The sequence below is a fragment of the Rhinoraja longicauda genome, chromosome 12 (genome assembly GCF_053455715.1).
Source record: "Rhinoraja longicauda isolate Sanriku21f chromosome 12, sRhiLon1.1, whole genome shotgun sequence".
Classification (NCBI taxonomy): domain Eukaryota; kingdom Metazoa; phylum Chordata; class Chondrichthyes; order Rajiformes; family Arhynchobatidae; genus Rhinoraja; species Rhinoraja longicauda.
The window spans coordinates 5,120,795-5,137,372 of record NC_135964.1 but is presented as its reverse complement, the minus strand read 5'-3'; the positions used below and the strand labels follow the sequence as shown (position 1 = coordinate 5,137,372).

The window sequence follows — 16,578 nt, the reverse complement described above, 5'->3', positions numbered from 1 at the left end:
TCGACCCGCAGAACAAATAAGAATGGACATTTTACACTTGCGGATACGTGACGGGCAAAAGCCGAGTGGTATTTCATTCAGCGTGGGGAATATATTTAGCACAGGGGGAAAAGAAAGAGATTGGTCAGCACAGTAACCTTAGCTCTATTACTGGCTACAGCCACTATTGTCTCAGCTGACAGATCTATATCTGTCCCCCTTCTCAATCCCATTCTTTGTCGGTGAGGCATTACATAACTTGCAGCTGATCTGAGATCCAATTACGGCAGCTTTGCACCAAAGTCACTATGGACCCCAGTTTTTTTAATATCAAGGCAGTGAAAAAAAAATACAAACCACCGCCAAGACAGCCAAACAGCAACAGCCTTCCACAGGATGCGAGTTTAGAATGGCTGGGTTAACCTGGCCACAGTGAATATCTGGTTACTACCCTTGAGAAGTGTTGTGCTGACATTGGCACGTGGGTACAGGGAATATCAACAAAATCGTTCCTGAAGCTAAAGATGATAGAGGGAGGCATGGAGGGAAGGAGATAGTGAGGAAGGGAGGGAAGGAGATAGTGAGGAAGGGAGGGAAGGAGGGATACTTTTTGGCATTTGCGGCACGGTGGCGCAGCGGTAGAGTTGCTGCCTTACAGCGAATGCAGCGCCGGAGACTCAGGTTCGATCCTGACTACGGGAGCCGTCTGTACGGAGTTTGTACGTTCTCCCCGTGACCTGCGTGGGTTCTCTCCGAGATCTTCGGTTTCCTCCCACACCAACGACGTAGGTTAATTGGCTGGGCAAATGTAAAAATTGTCCCTAGTGTGTGTAGGATAGTGTTAATGTGCGGGGATCGCTGGGCGGCGCGGACCCGGTGAGCCGAAGGGCCTGTTTCCGCGCTGTATCTCTAAATCTAAAAAGGAAATCTGGAGTTCCTTTCCTGGTCTTTTAAATTTTTCATTGTTTAAATTAGATACTTGAGTAGCAAGTCATTAACAGCATGGGGATTCATTAATTAGTCACGGTGTAACTTGTCATATTACTTTATCACAGCTGTGAGTCGTCAGTCTTCCGTACAGATCCATATATTTCCGAACTATGCTGCCTGGTATTAGGTCAACAGCAGTGGAGTTGAACTGCTGGATTAATAATCCAGTCAATGCCTTGGTTTAGATGAGAGATGAGTGCAAATCCTCAAACTGCGGAGCATCCTGGACAATACAGCTCAGCCCCTCCATGACACACTGGTCAACCTGAGGAGCACCTTCAGCAACAGACTGGTGCCACCAAGATGCAGCACAGAACGCCACAAGAGATCCTTCTGCCATGTGGCTATCAAACTGTACAACTCCTCCCACTTCTGTTGTGGGGTAGACTGACTCCCCTCCCCTCCCCTCTCCCCCCCCCCCCCTCCCCATCTTTGCACATCCCTCATGCCATGATCACGTTGAATGGCGGTGCTGGCTCGAAGGGCCGAATGGCCTCCTCCTGCACCTATTGTCTATTGTCTATTATCTATTGTGTAAGATATCGAAGTGTGCCTATGATATGAAAATAGGAGGGAGAGCATGTTGTGGTGAAGAAAGTTGTACTCCACACCACAAATGGAGTTCAATGTGGGAAATTGTGAAGTCGTGGTGAGAGGCGGCAGACATCAGACTAATATCTAGATAGCAAGAAATTGCAAATGAGTAAAGGTATGGAATTGTTCTTGTGCATGTAACTCATAAGGTTAGCAGGCAGGTGCAACAACTAGTTAGGAATGCAAACGGCTATTTGGCCTTTATTAGAAGGGTACTGGAATTTAGAAACAGAGAAGGATTGTCACAATAGTGGATGCCCTGGTGAGGCCACACCTGGGGAACTACGTATGGTCTAGGATCCTTAGTTACGGAAGAGTGTATTGGTATGGGAAGCAGAAGAGACTCAATAGACAATAGACAATAGGTGCAGGAGTAGGCCATTCGGCCCTTCGAGCCAGCACCACCATTCAATGTGATCATGGCTGATCATTCTCAATCAGTACCCCATTCCTGCCTTCTACCCATACCCCCTGACTCCGCTATCTTTAAGAGCTCTATCTAGCTCTCTCTTGAATGCATTCAGAGAATTGGCCTCAACTGCCTTCTGAGGCAGAGAATTCCACAGATTCACAACTCTCTGACTGAAAAGTTTTTCCTCATCTCCGTTCTAAATGGTCCACCCCTTATTCTTAAACTGTGGCCCCTGGTTCTGGACTCCCCCAACATTGGGAACATGTTTCCTGCCTCTAACGTGTCCAACCCCTTAATAATCTTATATGTTTCGATAAGATCCCCTCTCATCCTTCTAAATTCCAGTGTATACGCTAATTCCAGAGATGCAACAGTTATCCTATCAAAATAAGCGAAAGTAGTTGGATGTAAACCTCTTGAAATTTAGAAGAGTGAGGTGTGATCTTAATGAGATGTCTAAGATCCTAGAGGACATGGCAGGGTAGATGTTGAGATGTATAAGATCCTAGAGGACATGGCAGGGTAGATGTTGAGATGTATAAGATCCTAGAGGACATGGCAGGGTAGATGTTGAGATGTTTCCACAAGGAGAGGGCCTTGAAGAAGGGGTTATGGTTACGAGAGAAGGGGGCTGTCATTAAAAAATGAGTTGCTAAGGAATTTCTGCTGGGTGAGGATGGAGAATCTGTAAAATCCTCTACCCAAGAGGGGTATGGAGGTATTATTGGAGGTATTACTGGAGGTATTAAGGATGAAGAGATTTTTTTTGAAGTGAAAGATGAGGTGATTGTGTGTTGTGGGGAACTGGGGAACTCACACACAAAGAGTTGAGTTCTGGGGCAGATTACATTGATCACGTTGAATGGGAGGGTGAGCCTGAAGGGCTGAGATGCCTATTCTTATTTCTTGTGTTCTCGTACGAAGAATATTTGTTATTTACTAAATATGAGTCCTTACCGATAGCTCCTAACTGCCCTCTGAAAGGGTGTCGCAAGCCAAACTGTTACGATGAGTGAAGGTGATGTCTTGGTTTAATGTCCCATACAAAAAGGTCGCTACTCAACATACAGAGGTCCCATCATTCAACACTTATGTCAGTCAACACCATGTGCTCTAGCCACCAAAGTCAAATCTGAACCAATAACCTTCTGACTCAGAGACAAGTGAATGCTCTCAGTAAACAAGTAAACAGTCTTTATGTTGAAAGACTGGAGCGACTAGGCTTGTATACACTGGAATTTAGGATGAGAGGGGATCTTATCGAAATGTATAAGATTATTAAGGGGTTGGACACGTTAGAGGCAGGAAACATGTTCCCAATGTTGGGGGAGTCCAGAACAAGGGGCCACAGTTTAAGAATAAGGGGTAGGCCATTTAGAACTGAGATGATATGTAGGTTAATTGGCTGGGTAAATGTAAAAATTGTCCCTAGTGGGTGTAAGATAGTGTTAATGTACGGGGATCGCTGGGCGGCGTGGACTTGGTGGGCCGAAAAGGCCTGTTTCCACGCTGTATATATATGATATGATATGATATGATGATATGAGGAAAAACCTTTTCAGTCAGAGAGTTGTGAATCTGTGGAATTCTCTGCCTCAGAAGGTAGTGGAGGCCAATTCTCTGAATGCATTCAAGAGAGAGCTAGATAGAGCTCTTAAGGATAGCGGAGTCAGGGGGTATGGGGAAAAGGCAGGAACGGGGTAGTGATTGAGAATGATCAGCCATGATCACATTGAATGGCGGTGCTGGCTCGAAGGGCCGAATGGCATACTCCTGCACCTATTGTCTATTGTCTAAACCAAGGCCGATCATGAAAGGTAATGACCCATGGTTGTTGTTTGCACGGCATTGACATAAAGCTTATACTTTGTTCACGGTGTGCAATGGGTGAAAATCTTTATTAACTGGTTACCTTAATATACGCGAGACAAATTAGTTGCTCACCAGACCTCTGTTTTGTTTGTTGTAAACAGAAAAAGGCAACATTCGACCTGCTAAGAGTATGGAGTCCCTTTGCTCCTTGCCATTAGAAGGTAAGACATTGTATCATTGTTCTTTTTGTGAAGAAAATGGAATGTAATCTGGTGTTTAGTTTAGTTTAGAGAAACAGCACGGAATCAGGCCCTTCGTCCCACCGAGTCCGCGCTGCCCAGCGATCCGCACACATTAACTCTATCCTACACACACTACGGACAATTTCTTTTTAACATTTACCAAGCCAATTAACCTACAAACCTGTAGGTCTTTGGAGTGTGGGAGGAAACCGAAGAACTCAGAGAAAACCCACGCAGGTCACGGGGAGATCGTACAAACTCCGTGCGGACAGCACCCGTGGTCGGGATCGAACCCGGGTCTCCTGGCACTGCATTGGCTGAAAGGCAGCAACTCTACAGCTGCGCCACCATGGAGTCTATGTGCGTGAAAAACATTACACCGGATTAACACACCCATGGGTCCATCTTAAAAAGAAGGCAAAAGAGCAGCACTGAGGAGCATTAGAAAGAATTACCTTGAAAAACATTTTTTTTAAATACCTTGAAAAACATTTTCTCTCTTTGCCAGGTCAACGAGTTTGAAATATTAACCCTGTAGCTGTTTCTTCAGATGCTGCCTGACCTGCTGAGAATTTTCATGTTGTTTTGCGGACAGCTCAGAATTACTTTGAGTTATTTTGATAATTTGGAAACACAACTAAAGAAGGGTCTGGACCCAAAACACCATCTGTCCATTCCTTCCACAGATGCTGCCTGAACATGGTTGTTCAGGCCATGGTGAGACTGAGGTTCATGTGGGCCTCCTCTAACCTCATCGACTGCATTTGTATTCCCAATGTGGCCTCCTGAACATCGACAAGACTAAGCGTAGACTAGGCGACTGTATCGCCGAACACTTGCGCTCGGTCCGCCAAGGCCTGCTGGATCTCCCAGTTGCTAACCATTTTAACTCCTCTTCCCATTCCCATGCTCAACTTTCTATCCTGTGCTTCCTCCATTGCCAGAGTGAGGCCACATACAAACAGAGTGAGGCCACATACACATACAAACGTCACCCATTCCTTCTCTCCTGAGTTGCTGCCTGACCTGCTGAGTTACTCCAGCATTGTGTGAATAAATACCTTCGATTTGTACCAGCATCTGCAGTTATTTTCTTACAAACAGGAGGAAGAGCACTTCAGATTCTGCTTTGGTTGCAACTGTGCGAACATTGAATTCTCCAATTTTAGATAACTACCAAACCCCATCCCTCTTCTTTCCCTTGTGCCACTCCGGGATACTCCTATTTCTCACCACCACCTCCCCTTCCACCAACACTACTTAGCGGCACGGTGGCGCAGCGGTAGAGTTGCTGCCTCACAGCAAATGCAGCGCCGGAGACTCAGGTTCGATCCTGACTACTATCATCTGTACGGATTTTGTACGTTCTCCCCATGACCTGCGTGGGTTTTCTCCGAGATCTTCGGTTTCCTCCCACACTCCACAGGTATGTAGGTTAATTGACTGGGTAAATATAAAAAATATCCCTAGTGTGTGTAGGATAGTGTTAGTGTGCGGGGATCGCTGGGCGGCGCGGACCCGGTGGGCCGAAGGGCCTGGTTCCGCGCTGTATCTCTAAAACTAAAAATCGAAATCTAAAAAATCTACTTCTCTAGTTTTGCAATTTGCAATTCTTGAATCCTCTTGTAGCACACCGCCTCGTCTGTTGTTTCATCCTCTATCTAACCACCCCCCTCACCTGTGTCCTATTACCTGCCAGGCTTCGTCCTGCCCCTCCTCTCTTCCATATTTCTTTCTCTCACCCCCCCAAACCCCCCCCCCCACACACAATCTGTCTGAAGAAGGTTCCCAACACAAAATGTCACCTTAATGTTCTCCAGAGAAGCTTCATGGCCCATTGAATTACTCCAGCACCTTGTGTCTTTAATTGCTGCCTCGAGCAGCTGAGTTCCTCGTTTGTATTTTTGCTGGCGATGCTCCCTCTAACCCAAAGCACCGTCTGTCCATTTCCTTCCACAGATGCTGCCTGACCCGCTGAGTTCTTCTACCAATTTGTTCTTCGCTCAAATGATGATGAGGTTTGAGCATCCCCATCTGCTTCATCTCTTAGTCAGGGAATAACTCATTGTCTGAAGAAGGGTCTCGACCCGAAACGTCCCCCATTCCTTCTCTCCCGAGACGCTGCCTGACCCGCTGAGTTACTCCAGCATTTTGTGAATAAATACCTTCGATTTGTACCAGCATCTGCAGTTATTTTCTTATAATAACTCATTGCTTCAGAGTAAGAAATTGTATAGACTTGCTGAGGAGGAATGAAATGAAACATAATGTGTTATTACAGACAGAGTCAAGCCCTCAAATGTCTGATTTGTGCTGAATTTTATTATTCCAAGCCTTGTGATTAAGTACATCTTTGCTGTTTTCTAGATGATGAAAAGGGTGTTCGGTTTAAACATGGAGCGGGTCTGGGAGGAGGGCTCTCGGCATCTATGAAATCGCACACGCTTGGATCCGGAGGTTCCTTCAATCTAAGCCGGAGGCACAGCGACTGGGATCAGGAAGAGCTGGTGGGTGCGATTGGAGGATGTGTGGGGAACATAAGCCCGGGAGCATCAGACACAGAGCCGGAGATGTTGAGAGTGCAGCCGGAGCAGCTGAAGGTGTTCTGTGGAGATGCCTTCAGCAAGTCGGAGCCATCGCCAAAGACCAGACGGCTGTTTTACTCGGCAAATTTCAACGATTCTTCGCCAAAGTCTAATTTCCCGGGTAACCTGTTTCCCCTTGAGGCATCGCCACGACATCGTCGAAAACCAATGGCAGTGAATATTTCTGAGCCGTTCTCCATATCTGTGCCATTACACATCTCAGGGGTTATCACTCCCAGCGCCACCCCCTGTAAGGAAGATGCACAACACCTGAATGAAACAGGATCACAAGAGTCAATGGACAGACCATCGCCTGCTGAAAGCAGCACCTTTCACAACGCCAGTGAAGAGAGGGGAGATCTACGCAGTGGGCAAACTGATTCACACCAGCATGAACAGAAGGGTATGTATGTTCCATAAACCCTGATGGATACCTACTGTCTGTGAATATCTATATACGAAAACTCTCGTTTGTTTGTTTGTTTGTTTGTTCCTGAACTACAGCCAAAACGGTACATGATGGTGCAACAATTTTAGGCCCACCTTACTCACCGTCGTCCCTTTGGTGCTAACGGAAGGTTTCATTGAAATCAGTGTTATATTTTCTAAGTTATTCACATTTTAAAGTTTAAATCTATCTCCTAGGGAGGGAGGGAGGGGGTAGGGTGGGAGGGGGGAGGAGGGAGGGAGGAGGGAGGACAAGGGGGGTTGAGGGGGATGGAGTGGGGGGAGGGGAAGTGGGGAGAGGGAGGGGAGCGGGGGGGTAGAGGGAGGGGGGGAGAAGGGGAGGGGAGGAGGGAGGAAGAGGGAGCGGGGGAGGTGTGAGAGGGGGGAAGGGAGGAGGGAAGGGGGGGAGGGGAGGGGAGGGAGGAGGGTGGATAAGGGGGGTTGAGGGGGATGGAGTGGGACCCATGGAGTGGGTCTGAAGAAGGGTCTCGACCCGAAACGTCAACCATTCCTTCTCTCCTGAGATGCTGCCTGACCTGCTGAGTTACTCCAGCATTTTGTGAATAAATACCTTCGATGGGCGGCACGGTAGCGCAGCGGTAGAGTTGCTGCTTTACAGCGAATGCAGCGCCGGAGACTCAGGTTCGATCCTGACTACGGGTGCTGCACTGTAAGGAGTTTGTACGTTCTCCCCGTGACCTGCGTGGGTTTTCTCCGAGATCTTCAATTTCCTCCCACACTCCAAAGATGTACAGGTATGTAGGTTAATTGGCTGGGTAAATGTAAAAAAAAAAAAAAATTGTCCCTAGTGGGTGTAGGATAGTGTTAATGTGCGGGGATCGCTGGGCGGCACGGACTTGGTGGGCCGAAAAGGCCTGTTTCCGGCTGTATATATATGATGATGATGATGATTTGTACCAGCATCTGCAGTTATTTTCTTATCTAAAGTTGGAGAAGTCAATGTTCATACCACTGGGCTGCAAGCTGCCCAGGCGAAATATGAGGTGCTGTTCCAATTTCCGGTGGGCCTCACTATGGCACTGGAGGAGGCCCATGACAGAAAGGTCAGACTGGGAGTGGGAGGGGGAGTTGAAGTGCTCAACCACTGGGAGATCAGATTGGTTAACGCGGACCGAGCGCAGGCGTTGAGCGAAGCTATCGCCGAGCCTGCGTTTGGTTTCGCCAATGTAAATAAGTTGACATCTGGAGCAGCGGATGTAATAGATGAGGTTGGAGGAGGTGCAGGTGAACCTCTGTCTCACCTGGAAAGTCTGTTTGGGTCCTTGGATGGAGTTGAGGGGGGAGGTAAAGGGACAGGTGTTGCATCTCCTGCGGTTGCAGAGGAAAGTGCCCGGGGATGGGATGGTTTGGGTAGGAAGGGACGAGAGGACCAGGGAGTTACGGAGGGAACGGTCTCTGCGGAACGCAGAAAGGGGAGGGGATGGGAATATGTGGCCAGTGGTGGGGTCCCGTTGTAGGTGACGGAAATGTTGGCGGATGATTTGTTGGATCCGCTGGCTGGTGGGGTGGAAGGTGAGAACGAGGGGGATTCTGTCCTTGTTACGAATGGGGGGGTGGGGGAGCAAGAGCGGAGCTGTGGGATGTAGAAGAGACCCTAGTGAGAGCCTCATCTATAATAGAAGAGGGGAAGCCCCGTTTCCTGAAGAATGAGGACATCTCTGAAGCCCTAGTGTGGAACACCTCATCCCGGGCGCAGATGCGGCGTAGACGGAGGAATTGGGAGTAGGGGATAGACTTTTTGCAGGAGACTGGGTGGGAAGAAGTGTAGTCCAGATAGCTGTGTGAGTCAGTGGGTTTATAATAGATGTGCAGGAGGCCGGGTGGGAAGAAGTGTAGCCGGGTGGATGATGTGCTGACTTTCACTCAAGCTGTGTGGGACGCAGAGTGTGATTCGGATGGAGCCAACTGGAAACTTGGGGTCACGTTTGCACGACAGTGGTCTTTGACAGACACGTTATATAATCACCCAACCAGCATTTGGTCTTCTCCATACAGAGGAGACCTTAACAAGAGCAGCAAATAGCATATACTAAATAGAAAGAAGTGGAGATACATTACTGCACTCGTGAAGATCATTAGGTGCCTGAGAAAGAGACAAAGAAGAGATTAACCAGGATAATGTTGTATGTCTGTGGTTGCCATGGGGATGGAAGTAGGTAATGGAGGGAGAGCAGTCGACCAGAAATCTCACAAAAAATTTCACTTTGTTCAGTTTCGTTTAGCTTATTGTCACGTGTACTGAGGTACAGTGAAAAGCATTTTGTTGCGTACTAACCAGTCAGCAGAAAGATAATACATGATTACAATCAATCCATTTACATGATAAGGGAATAACGTTTAGTGCCAGCAAAGTCCAGTCAAGGATAGTCCGAGGGGCATCAACGAGGTAGATAGTAGTTCAGCACTGCTCTCCGGTTGTGGTAGGATGATTCAGTTGCCTGATTACAGCTGGGAAGAAACTGTCCCTGAATCAGATGGTGTGCGTTTTCACACTTCAGTGGTTGGGGCAAAGTTGAGGGTAGTGCGTCTAGTGGTATAATTCTATTGGAACTGTCATCCCTTGTAGAGGATGGTCCTCTGAATGTAGATACAGGTGGCGTGCAAGTTTAGATCGAGGGCAACACCTTTCCTGGTTCTGGGAGCTTGAGAAGGGCTGAGAACAAAAATGCAGGCAATGGACAGTATCAATGAAATTGTGTCATCTCAGAAAAATACATTAATTAATAATGGTTCATCGTTTTCCTTTTCTTCAAGCTGTCAGATTCACTGCAAACATTTTGGAATTTGAGTTTTGGAATTTGAGTTTTCAATGAAAAATGTCATATTTTGGGAGAAAGTGGTTTCTTTGGTAGGGGGGTTCTGTCGACACTATTTATCTAATTTCAAGACTGTCATGTTCTTGTGATTTAGATGACCAGAACATTGAAGCGGATGGAGTGAAGCCCGAACCCCTTGTTGTTTCCACAAATTCATCATTGCAGAATCAAGCAGAGCTCTCCCTAAACCCAACACATCAGGACTCTGATCCACTGCACACTTTCCCTTCCTCAGAGTCCGTGACCATCTCATCTCCAACCCCCTGTGAAAGCACAGAGCAAGAAGAAGTGCCTCCTCCAACTGTTCCCTCAGCAGAGAATCCATGTGAAAATGAACATCAAAGCGGGAGCATGAAAGAGCATCCAGCAACTAAACAGGTTAGACAAATTACTGATTCACTATTGATTCACTATTTAGATTTTTTAATTTAGATTTTAGATTTAGAGATATCTATATTTAGATTTAATAGGATTGTTGCACTTTGGAATGGCGAAGAAAGTGTCAAATCAGTGTTAATTGTAGATTATGGAATCAGAATCATGCAGCACACAAACAGGACACTTAACCCTATTGGTATTGGTATCGGTTCATTATTGTCACATGTACTGAGGTACAGACAAACACTTTGCGTGTTATCCACTCAAATCTTACCATACATAAATACAATTAGCCCGTCCACAGGTATAACAGGTAGTGCAAAGAGAAAAACACCAGAAAGCACAATATAGTTTAGGTTCGTTTAGTTTAGGGTTACAGCGCGGAAACAGGCCCTTTGGCCCACCGAGTCCACACCGACCAGCGATCCCCGTACACTAATGCTATCCTGCGCGCACTAGGGACAATTTGCACTTATACCGAGCCAATTAACCAACAAACATGTACGTCTTTGGAGTGTGGGTGGAAACCAAAGATCTCTGAGAAAACCCACGCTGTCTCGGGGAGAACGTACGAACTCTACCGCTGCGCCATTGTGCACTGCCCCACTGTAGTATCACAGCATTAGAGTCGGACAGCTGCAGAAAAAGTGCAGATTTTTAAAAGTGCATGGACCACATGACTCTGATTGGGAGATTAGGACGACATCGTTAGTTTATGAGAGGACTGTTCAGCAGTCTGTGAAATTTTCGGTCTAGTTTTAGATTTATTATTGTCATGTGAACTGAGGTACAGTGGAAAACTGTATTCTGCACGCTGTCCAATCAATAGACAATAGACAATAGGTGCAGGAGTAGGCCATTCGGCCCTTCGAGCCAGCACCGCCATTCAATGTGATCCTGGCTGATCATTCTCAATCAGTACCCCGTTCCTGCCTTCTCCCCATACCCCCTGACTCCGCTATCCTTAAGAGCTCTATCTAGCTCTCTCTTGAATGCATTCAGAGAATTGGCCTCCGCTGCCTTCAGAGGCAGAGAATTTCACAGATTCACAACTCTCTGACTGAAAAAGTTTTTCCTCATCTCCGTTCTAAATGGCCTACCCCTTATTCTTAAACCGTGGCCCCTTGTTCAGGACTCCCCCAACATTGGGAACATGTTTCCTGCCTCTAACGTGTCCAACCCCTTAATAATCTTATACGTTTCGATAAGATCCAATAATCTTATACGTTTCAATCAGATACTATAAATAAATACAATGATAAAGATACAGGGAAGAAGAAGCTGTCCCTGAGTCTGGTAGTACGGTAGGGCAACCACCTTCTGTGTGAAAAAATATCCTCCTTGGATCCTTTCTAAGCCTCCTATGTCCCACCTTAAAGCTCTAGCGTGCCCTCTTGTTTTATTTCTCACCACCATGTTAAAGAGATTTTGACTCTCTATGCTATCTACCCTCCTCATCATTTTATGTTATTCTATCAGGTCACCCCCTCAGCCTCCTTCACTTCTGAGAAAACAAACCTTGTCTCTCCTCGTCACAGAAATGATGCATTCCAGGCCACATCCTGGTGACTCTCCTCTACAATCTCTGCACGCAATTACATCCTTCCTCTAATGCAGCGATGAGAATTGCATACATGGTCCAGGTTTGGCCAGACCAATGTTTTATACGGATCGGAGGATCCTGCAGCATCCATGTTGTAGATTTAACCACGACTGTTTCGTTTAGTTTAGTTTAGAGACACAGCCTTGACACAGGCCCTTCGGCCCACCGAGTCTGTGCCGACCAGCGATCCCGCACACTAACACTATCCAATGCACACAAGGGACAATTTACAATTCTACCAAGTCAATTAGCCCACAAACCTGTACGTGTTGGGAGTGTGGGAGGAAACCAGAGCTCCCAGAGGAAACCCACGCAGGTCACGGGGAGAACGTACAAACTTCGTACAGACGGCACTCATAGTGAACATTGAACACGAGTCTCTGGCGCTGTAAGGCAGCAACTCTACCGCTGTGCCAACGTACCGCCCAGGTATTATAGCAAAGCAGCAAAGTGTCACTTCATTATTCAATTGCTTAACACCAAGAGCTTGCATATAATTTTTCATTTTGTGCAATACTTCAATATAGCCAAAGTGAGTCAATTTCCACCCATCCAGAAAACAGAGTGATGTGCCTGTAGACTGTTACCCAAGGGTAAAACTGCCAGCCTACTGTATTATACAGGATAAACCACGTAGACAATGAAATGTCAAATTCACTTCATATTATCTTTATTTGTTTTGAGACCCACAACCTAGAGTTTGCCGTGCCACACGTGTAAGTGGAAAATTTGGCGACTCTCAGATTTCAATTATGCATCCACCCGCTTTTCCTAATGAAAACACCGCACCCTGCCTGACCTCACTCTAAGACATCACCCTTGGGCAGGGAGGGTACTTTGACTGGATATTGTTGCGGGGATAAGAGTACTTTGTGTGTCTTTGCTATGCGGCAGACGCTGCTCAAAATCCACCGTAAATCCTCTGAAGACTGATTCTCAACTTGGCGTCATTGAGAGATGTGGAGGGGACAGCACAGAAAGGGCCCCTTTGATTCACCAAGTCCACACTGACCAAAACCACGTTTACAGAAAAGGAAAGAGAAGCTTAAAAAAATTTTTTTTTTTAAGTTGCTGGTGCAGGAAACAACTGGATATGCTAAAACAAAAATGGCTGCAACCAGACGATCTGTCTGCACACTCACACACTGTGTACAGACAGAGATAACCATCCCTTTGTCCTGTGCAGCGCCACCTGCTGCAAGGGAGGAGCAACGGGTCCTCCCACCCCACACAGTCCACCAAACATCACACTAATCTTCCATTAATTCCATGTTTTATTTCTCCTCACATTGTCATCAACACTACAGCTGATTAGTTACCACTCACCTACACACCAGGACTAATTTACAGTAGTTTTTTTTTAAATTACCAATCGACACGGTAGCGCAGCGGTAGAGTTGCTGCTTTACAGCGAATGCAGCGCCGGAGACTCAGGTTCGATCCTGACTACGGGTGCTGCACTGTAAGGAGTTTGTACGTTCTCCCCGTGACCTGCGTGGGTTTTCTCCGAGATCTTCGGTTTCCTCCCACACTCCAAAGACGTACAGGTATGTAGGTTAATTGGCTGGGTAAATGTAAAAATTGTCCCTAGTGGGTGTAGGATAGTGTTAATGTACGGGGATCGCTGGGCGGCACGGACTTGGTGGGCCGAAAAGGCCTGTTTCCGGCTGTATATATATGATGATATGATATGATATGATGACACGTCTTCAGGATGTGGGAGGAAACCCATGTGATCACAAGGAGAATGTGCAAACTCCAGGCAGTCATGACCAAACACTGGCCTGGGCTTTGTGTTGCTTGCTATCCAACCAGATCAGATAATACTAGAAACGAATACAATCAAGTCAAACTCAAGTACAATAGGCAGAGCAATGGGGGAGATACAGAGTTTCAGCATTGTAGTGCATCACTTCCATAGATACAGCACCGGGAAGAAGCTGTTCTCCAATCTGGTGTACGTGCTAGTTAGCTTTTGTATCTTCTGCCTGATGGGAGAGGACTGAAGAGGGAATGACCAAGGTCCTTGATTATGTTGGTTGCTTCTCCAAGGAAGCGTAAATTGTCGATGAGGTTGATGGGACATCATGTGATGTTCTGGGCTACGTCCATAACTCTCTGCAACTCTCTGCGGTATTGGGCAGAGCTCAATGCTTAACAGTGGAGATCTTAGCAGTGGAGCAATGAGCACTAGGAAGTCCTAATGTTCCTCCTGCCAGGCTGAGCAAACGTGAAGGTGGGTAGCACATGATTATTGTAACCGACCAACAAAACCTACACAACCTCTAATGCAAACGCTGCATGTTAAGAGCTGAAAGCTTGCAAACGACTTGGTAAAAATTCTGACACATCACGAAGCCCCAGGATTTATATTGAATCCTTGAAATAAATCTGGATTAAAAAGCTAATTGTCAATCATGGCGATCACAAGAACATCTGGGTTGCTGTAAAAACCCTTCAGCTCCACTACTGTCCATGAGGAAGGGGAGTTTGGAATATGGCCGCTGAGATTGCAGACCCACGGTAATGTAGACCATCCAAACTGTCCTCTAAAATACACTATGAACCATTCAGTTTAAAGGAAAACCAACAGAGGGGGGGGGGGGGGCGGGGTGGGGGTAGTAGTTGGAGATCCTGGTCTTTCCATTAATGCCCATGTGGATTGAATGAGAAATAGAAACGATCTACCATTGAAACTGCAGGATCAGGAGCTTTATGGTTCCTACTTCCAATGTTCTTAACTAGTGAAGGGTGTGTCCAAGGCCAACACAACATTGCTGAAGGAGCTGAGAGAGAACTCTCAACAAAATTATTTTCATTCTCAGTAAAATCTTTTTTTTTTAAACTTGAGTTTGGGAGAAGTCATTAGTGAAAGTGTACTTCCCACTAAAATCAGTGCAACAAGATGCATTTGCAAGGCACTCCTCAAATTGCAAAATCCCCTGGAGCATTTTGCAGCAATGACTTTCGTTACGACCGATGGAAATAAAGGTGAATAGAAAGGGTGTGGAGATGATTGTATCACATCATCAGTTCCAACTATGAATTGTCTGTAGATAGTGATAGTCAAACGTGTATTGTTATATTTCCAAAGCTGACAGTCTTACAATAGCAATAATGCCATTTGGGTTGAGATTTTTGTTTCTGGATGATGGCAATCCTTGATGATAATGTAGCAGCATGAGGAGCATCACCTGGGATCCAGGCAGGATTGCAGAGGTGGGTGGAGGGAGGTGATGCTGGATCCATGACGTTGGTGGGACCCTTAGCCCTGACCGACCCACATTTCTGGTTGCCACTTTAGGTGACTCTCCCAGACACGTACAAGCAGTTTGGAACATGCACTGATGACTCATGTGTTGGTCGTACGACGTCAGTACTATTCATGGGTCAAACACACCCATATATACTAGTCAATATCACACCCATATATGTTGTCAAACCACAAATAAATTACATTCAAAATTAAAGCAGGTCATGAAAATGGGCACCGCGATGAACCATTCAGCCAGTTTTAGTTCATATCTTCAATTCTTGAGCCTTCTGCTCCTGCCCTGTGACTCTACCTCTCCCAGCACACGGAGATAGTCTTTTATTTCCCTGATTTTTGTTTGGAAGATCAGAGAGAAACAAGGCAGGTCAAAGGGCCCAGAACGCACTGGCCAGTGCTTCATAGAACATAGAAGAGTACAGCGCCGGAGACTCAGGTTCGATCCTGACTACGGGCGCCGTCTGTACGGAGTTTGTACGTTCTCCCCGTGACCTGCGTGGGTTTTCTCCGAGATCTTCGGTTTCCTCCCACACTCCAAAGACGTACAGGTATGTAGGTTAATTGGCTGGGTTAATTAAATGTAAAAATTGTCCCTAGTGTGTGTAGGATAGTGTTAATGTGCGGGGATCGCTGGGCGGCGCGGACCCGGTGGGCTGAAGGGCCTGTTTCTGCGCTGTATCTCTAAATCTAAAAAAAATCTAAAAAGCACAGGAACTGGCCCTTTGGCCCACGACATCTGTGCCACACTAATCTCCTCTGCCCCTCCATACTCCTCCATTCCCATCGTAGCCTTTTAGCTATCTAAAAGCCACGTAAAGGCCACTATCGTATCTGCCTCCATCACCACCACATTTGGCAGCACGTTCCAAGCACCTCTGTGTGAAAACTTGCCCCGCACTTTCCTTTCAAACTTTGCCCCTTTCACCTTCAAGCTTTAGCCTCTGGCCATTGACAGTTCCACCCTGGCAAGAAGGTTCTGATTCGTACCCTCTAATTGTCTCCCCCCAGCCTCCGGCACTCCAAAGCTGCAACAGAATATAGACAGGGGGAATTGTACGTCAGGTGCAGGCTCGGTGATGGTGTTGATGGAGAACTGAGTCCACAGGAGGCACCATCACCACGTCACATCAACGCCCAGTTAGATTTTTTTTATATTTAGAGATACAGCGCAGAAACAGGAGCCGCCCAGCGATCCCCGCACATTAACACTATCCTACACCCACTAGGGACAATTTTTACATTTACCAAGCCAATTAACCTACATACCTGTATGTCTTTGGAGTGTGGGAGGAAACCGAAGATCTTGGAGAAAACCCACGCAGGTTACGGGGAGAACGTACAAACTCCGTACAGACGGCGCCCATAGTCAGGATCGAACCTGAGTCTCTGGCGCTGCATTCGCTGTAAGGCAGCAACTCTACCGCTGCG

At 46.7% G+C, this 16,578-nt stretch overlaps 1 protein-coding gene across 2 annotated transcripts in view; it reads left to right on the top strand.

The window, feature by feature from the left end:
- arhgap31 (Rho GTPase activating protein 31) overlaps positions 1 to 16,578 on the top strand; it is a 120,568-nt gene that overhangs the window by 96,769 nt on the left and 7,221 nt on the right. Inside the window, exons 9-11 of one of the 2 annotated variants that reach the window (XM_078408921.1) lie at positions 3,949 to 4,008; positions 6,397 to 7,017; positions 10,134 to 10,276. In XM_078408921.1, the coding sequence (XP_078265047.1) occupies positions 3,949 to 4,008; positions 6,397 to 7,017; positions 10,134 to 10,276 (824 nt within the window). Of the gene's footprint in view, positions 1 to 3,948; positions 4,009 to 6,396; positions 7,018 to 9,992; positions 10,277 to 16,578 lie in introns of both variants that reach the window. The other variant, XM_078408920.1, reaches the window with a different exon arrangement.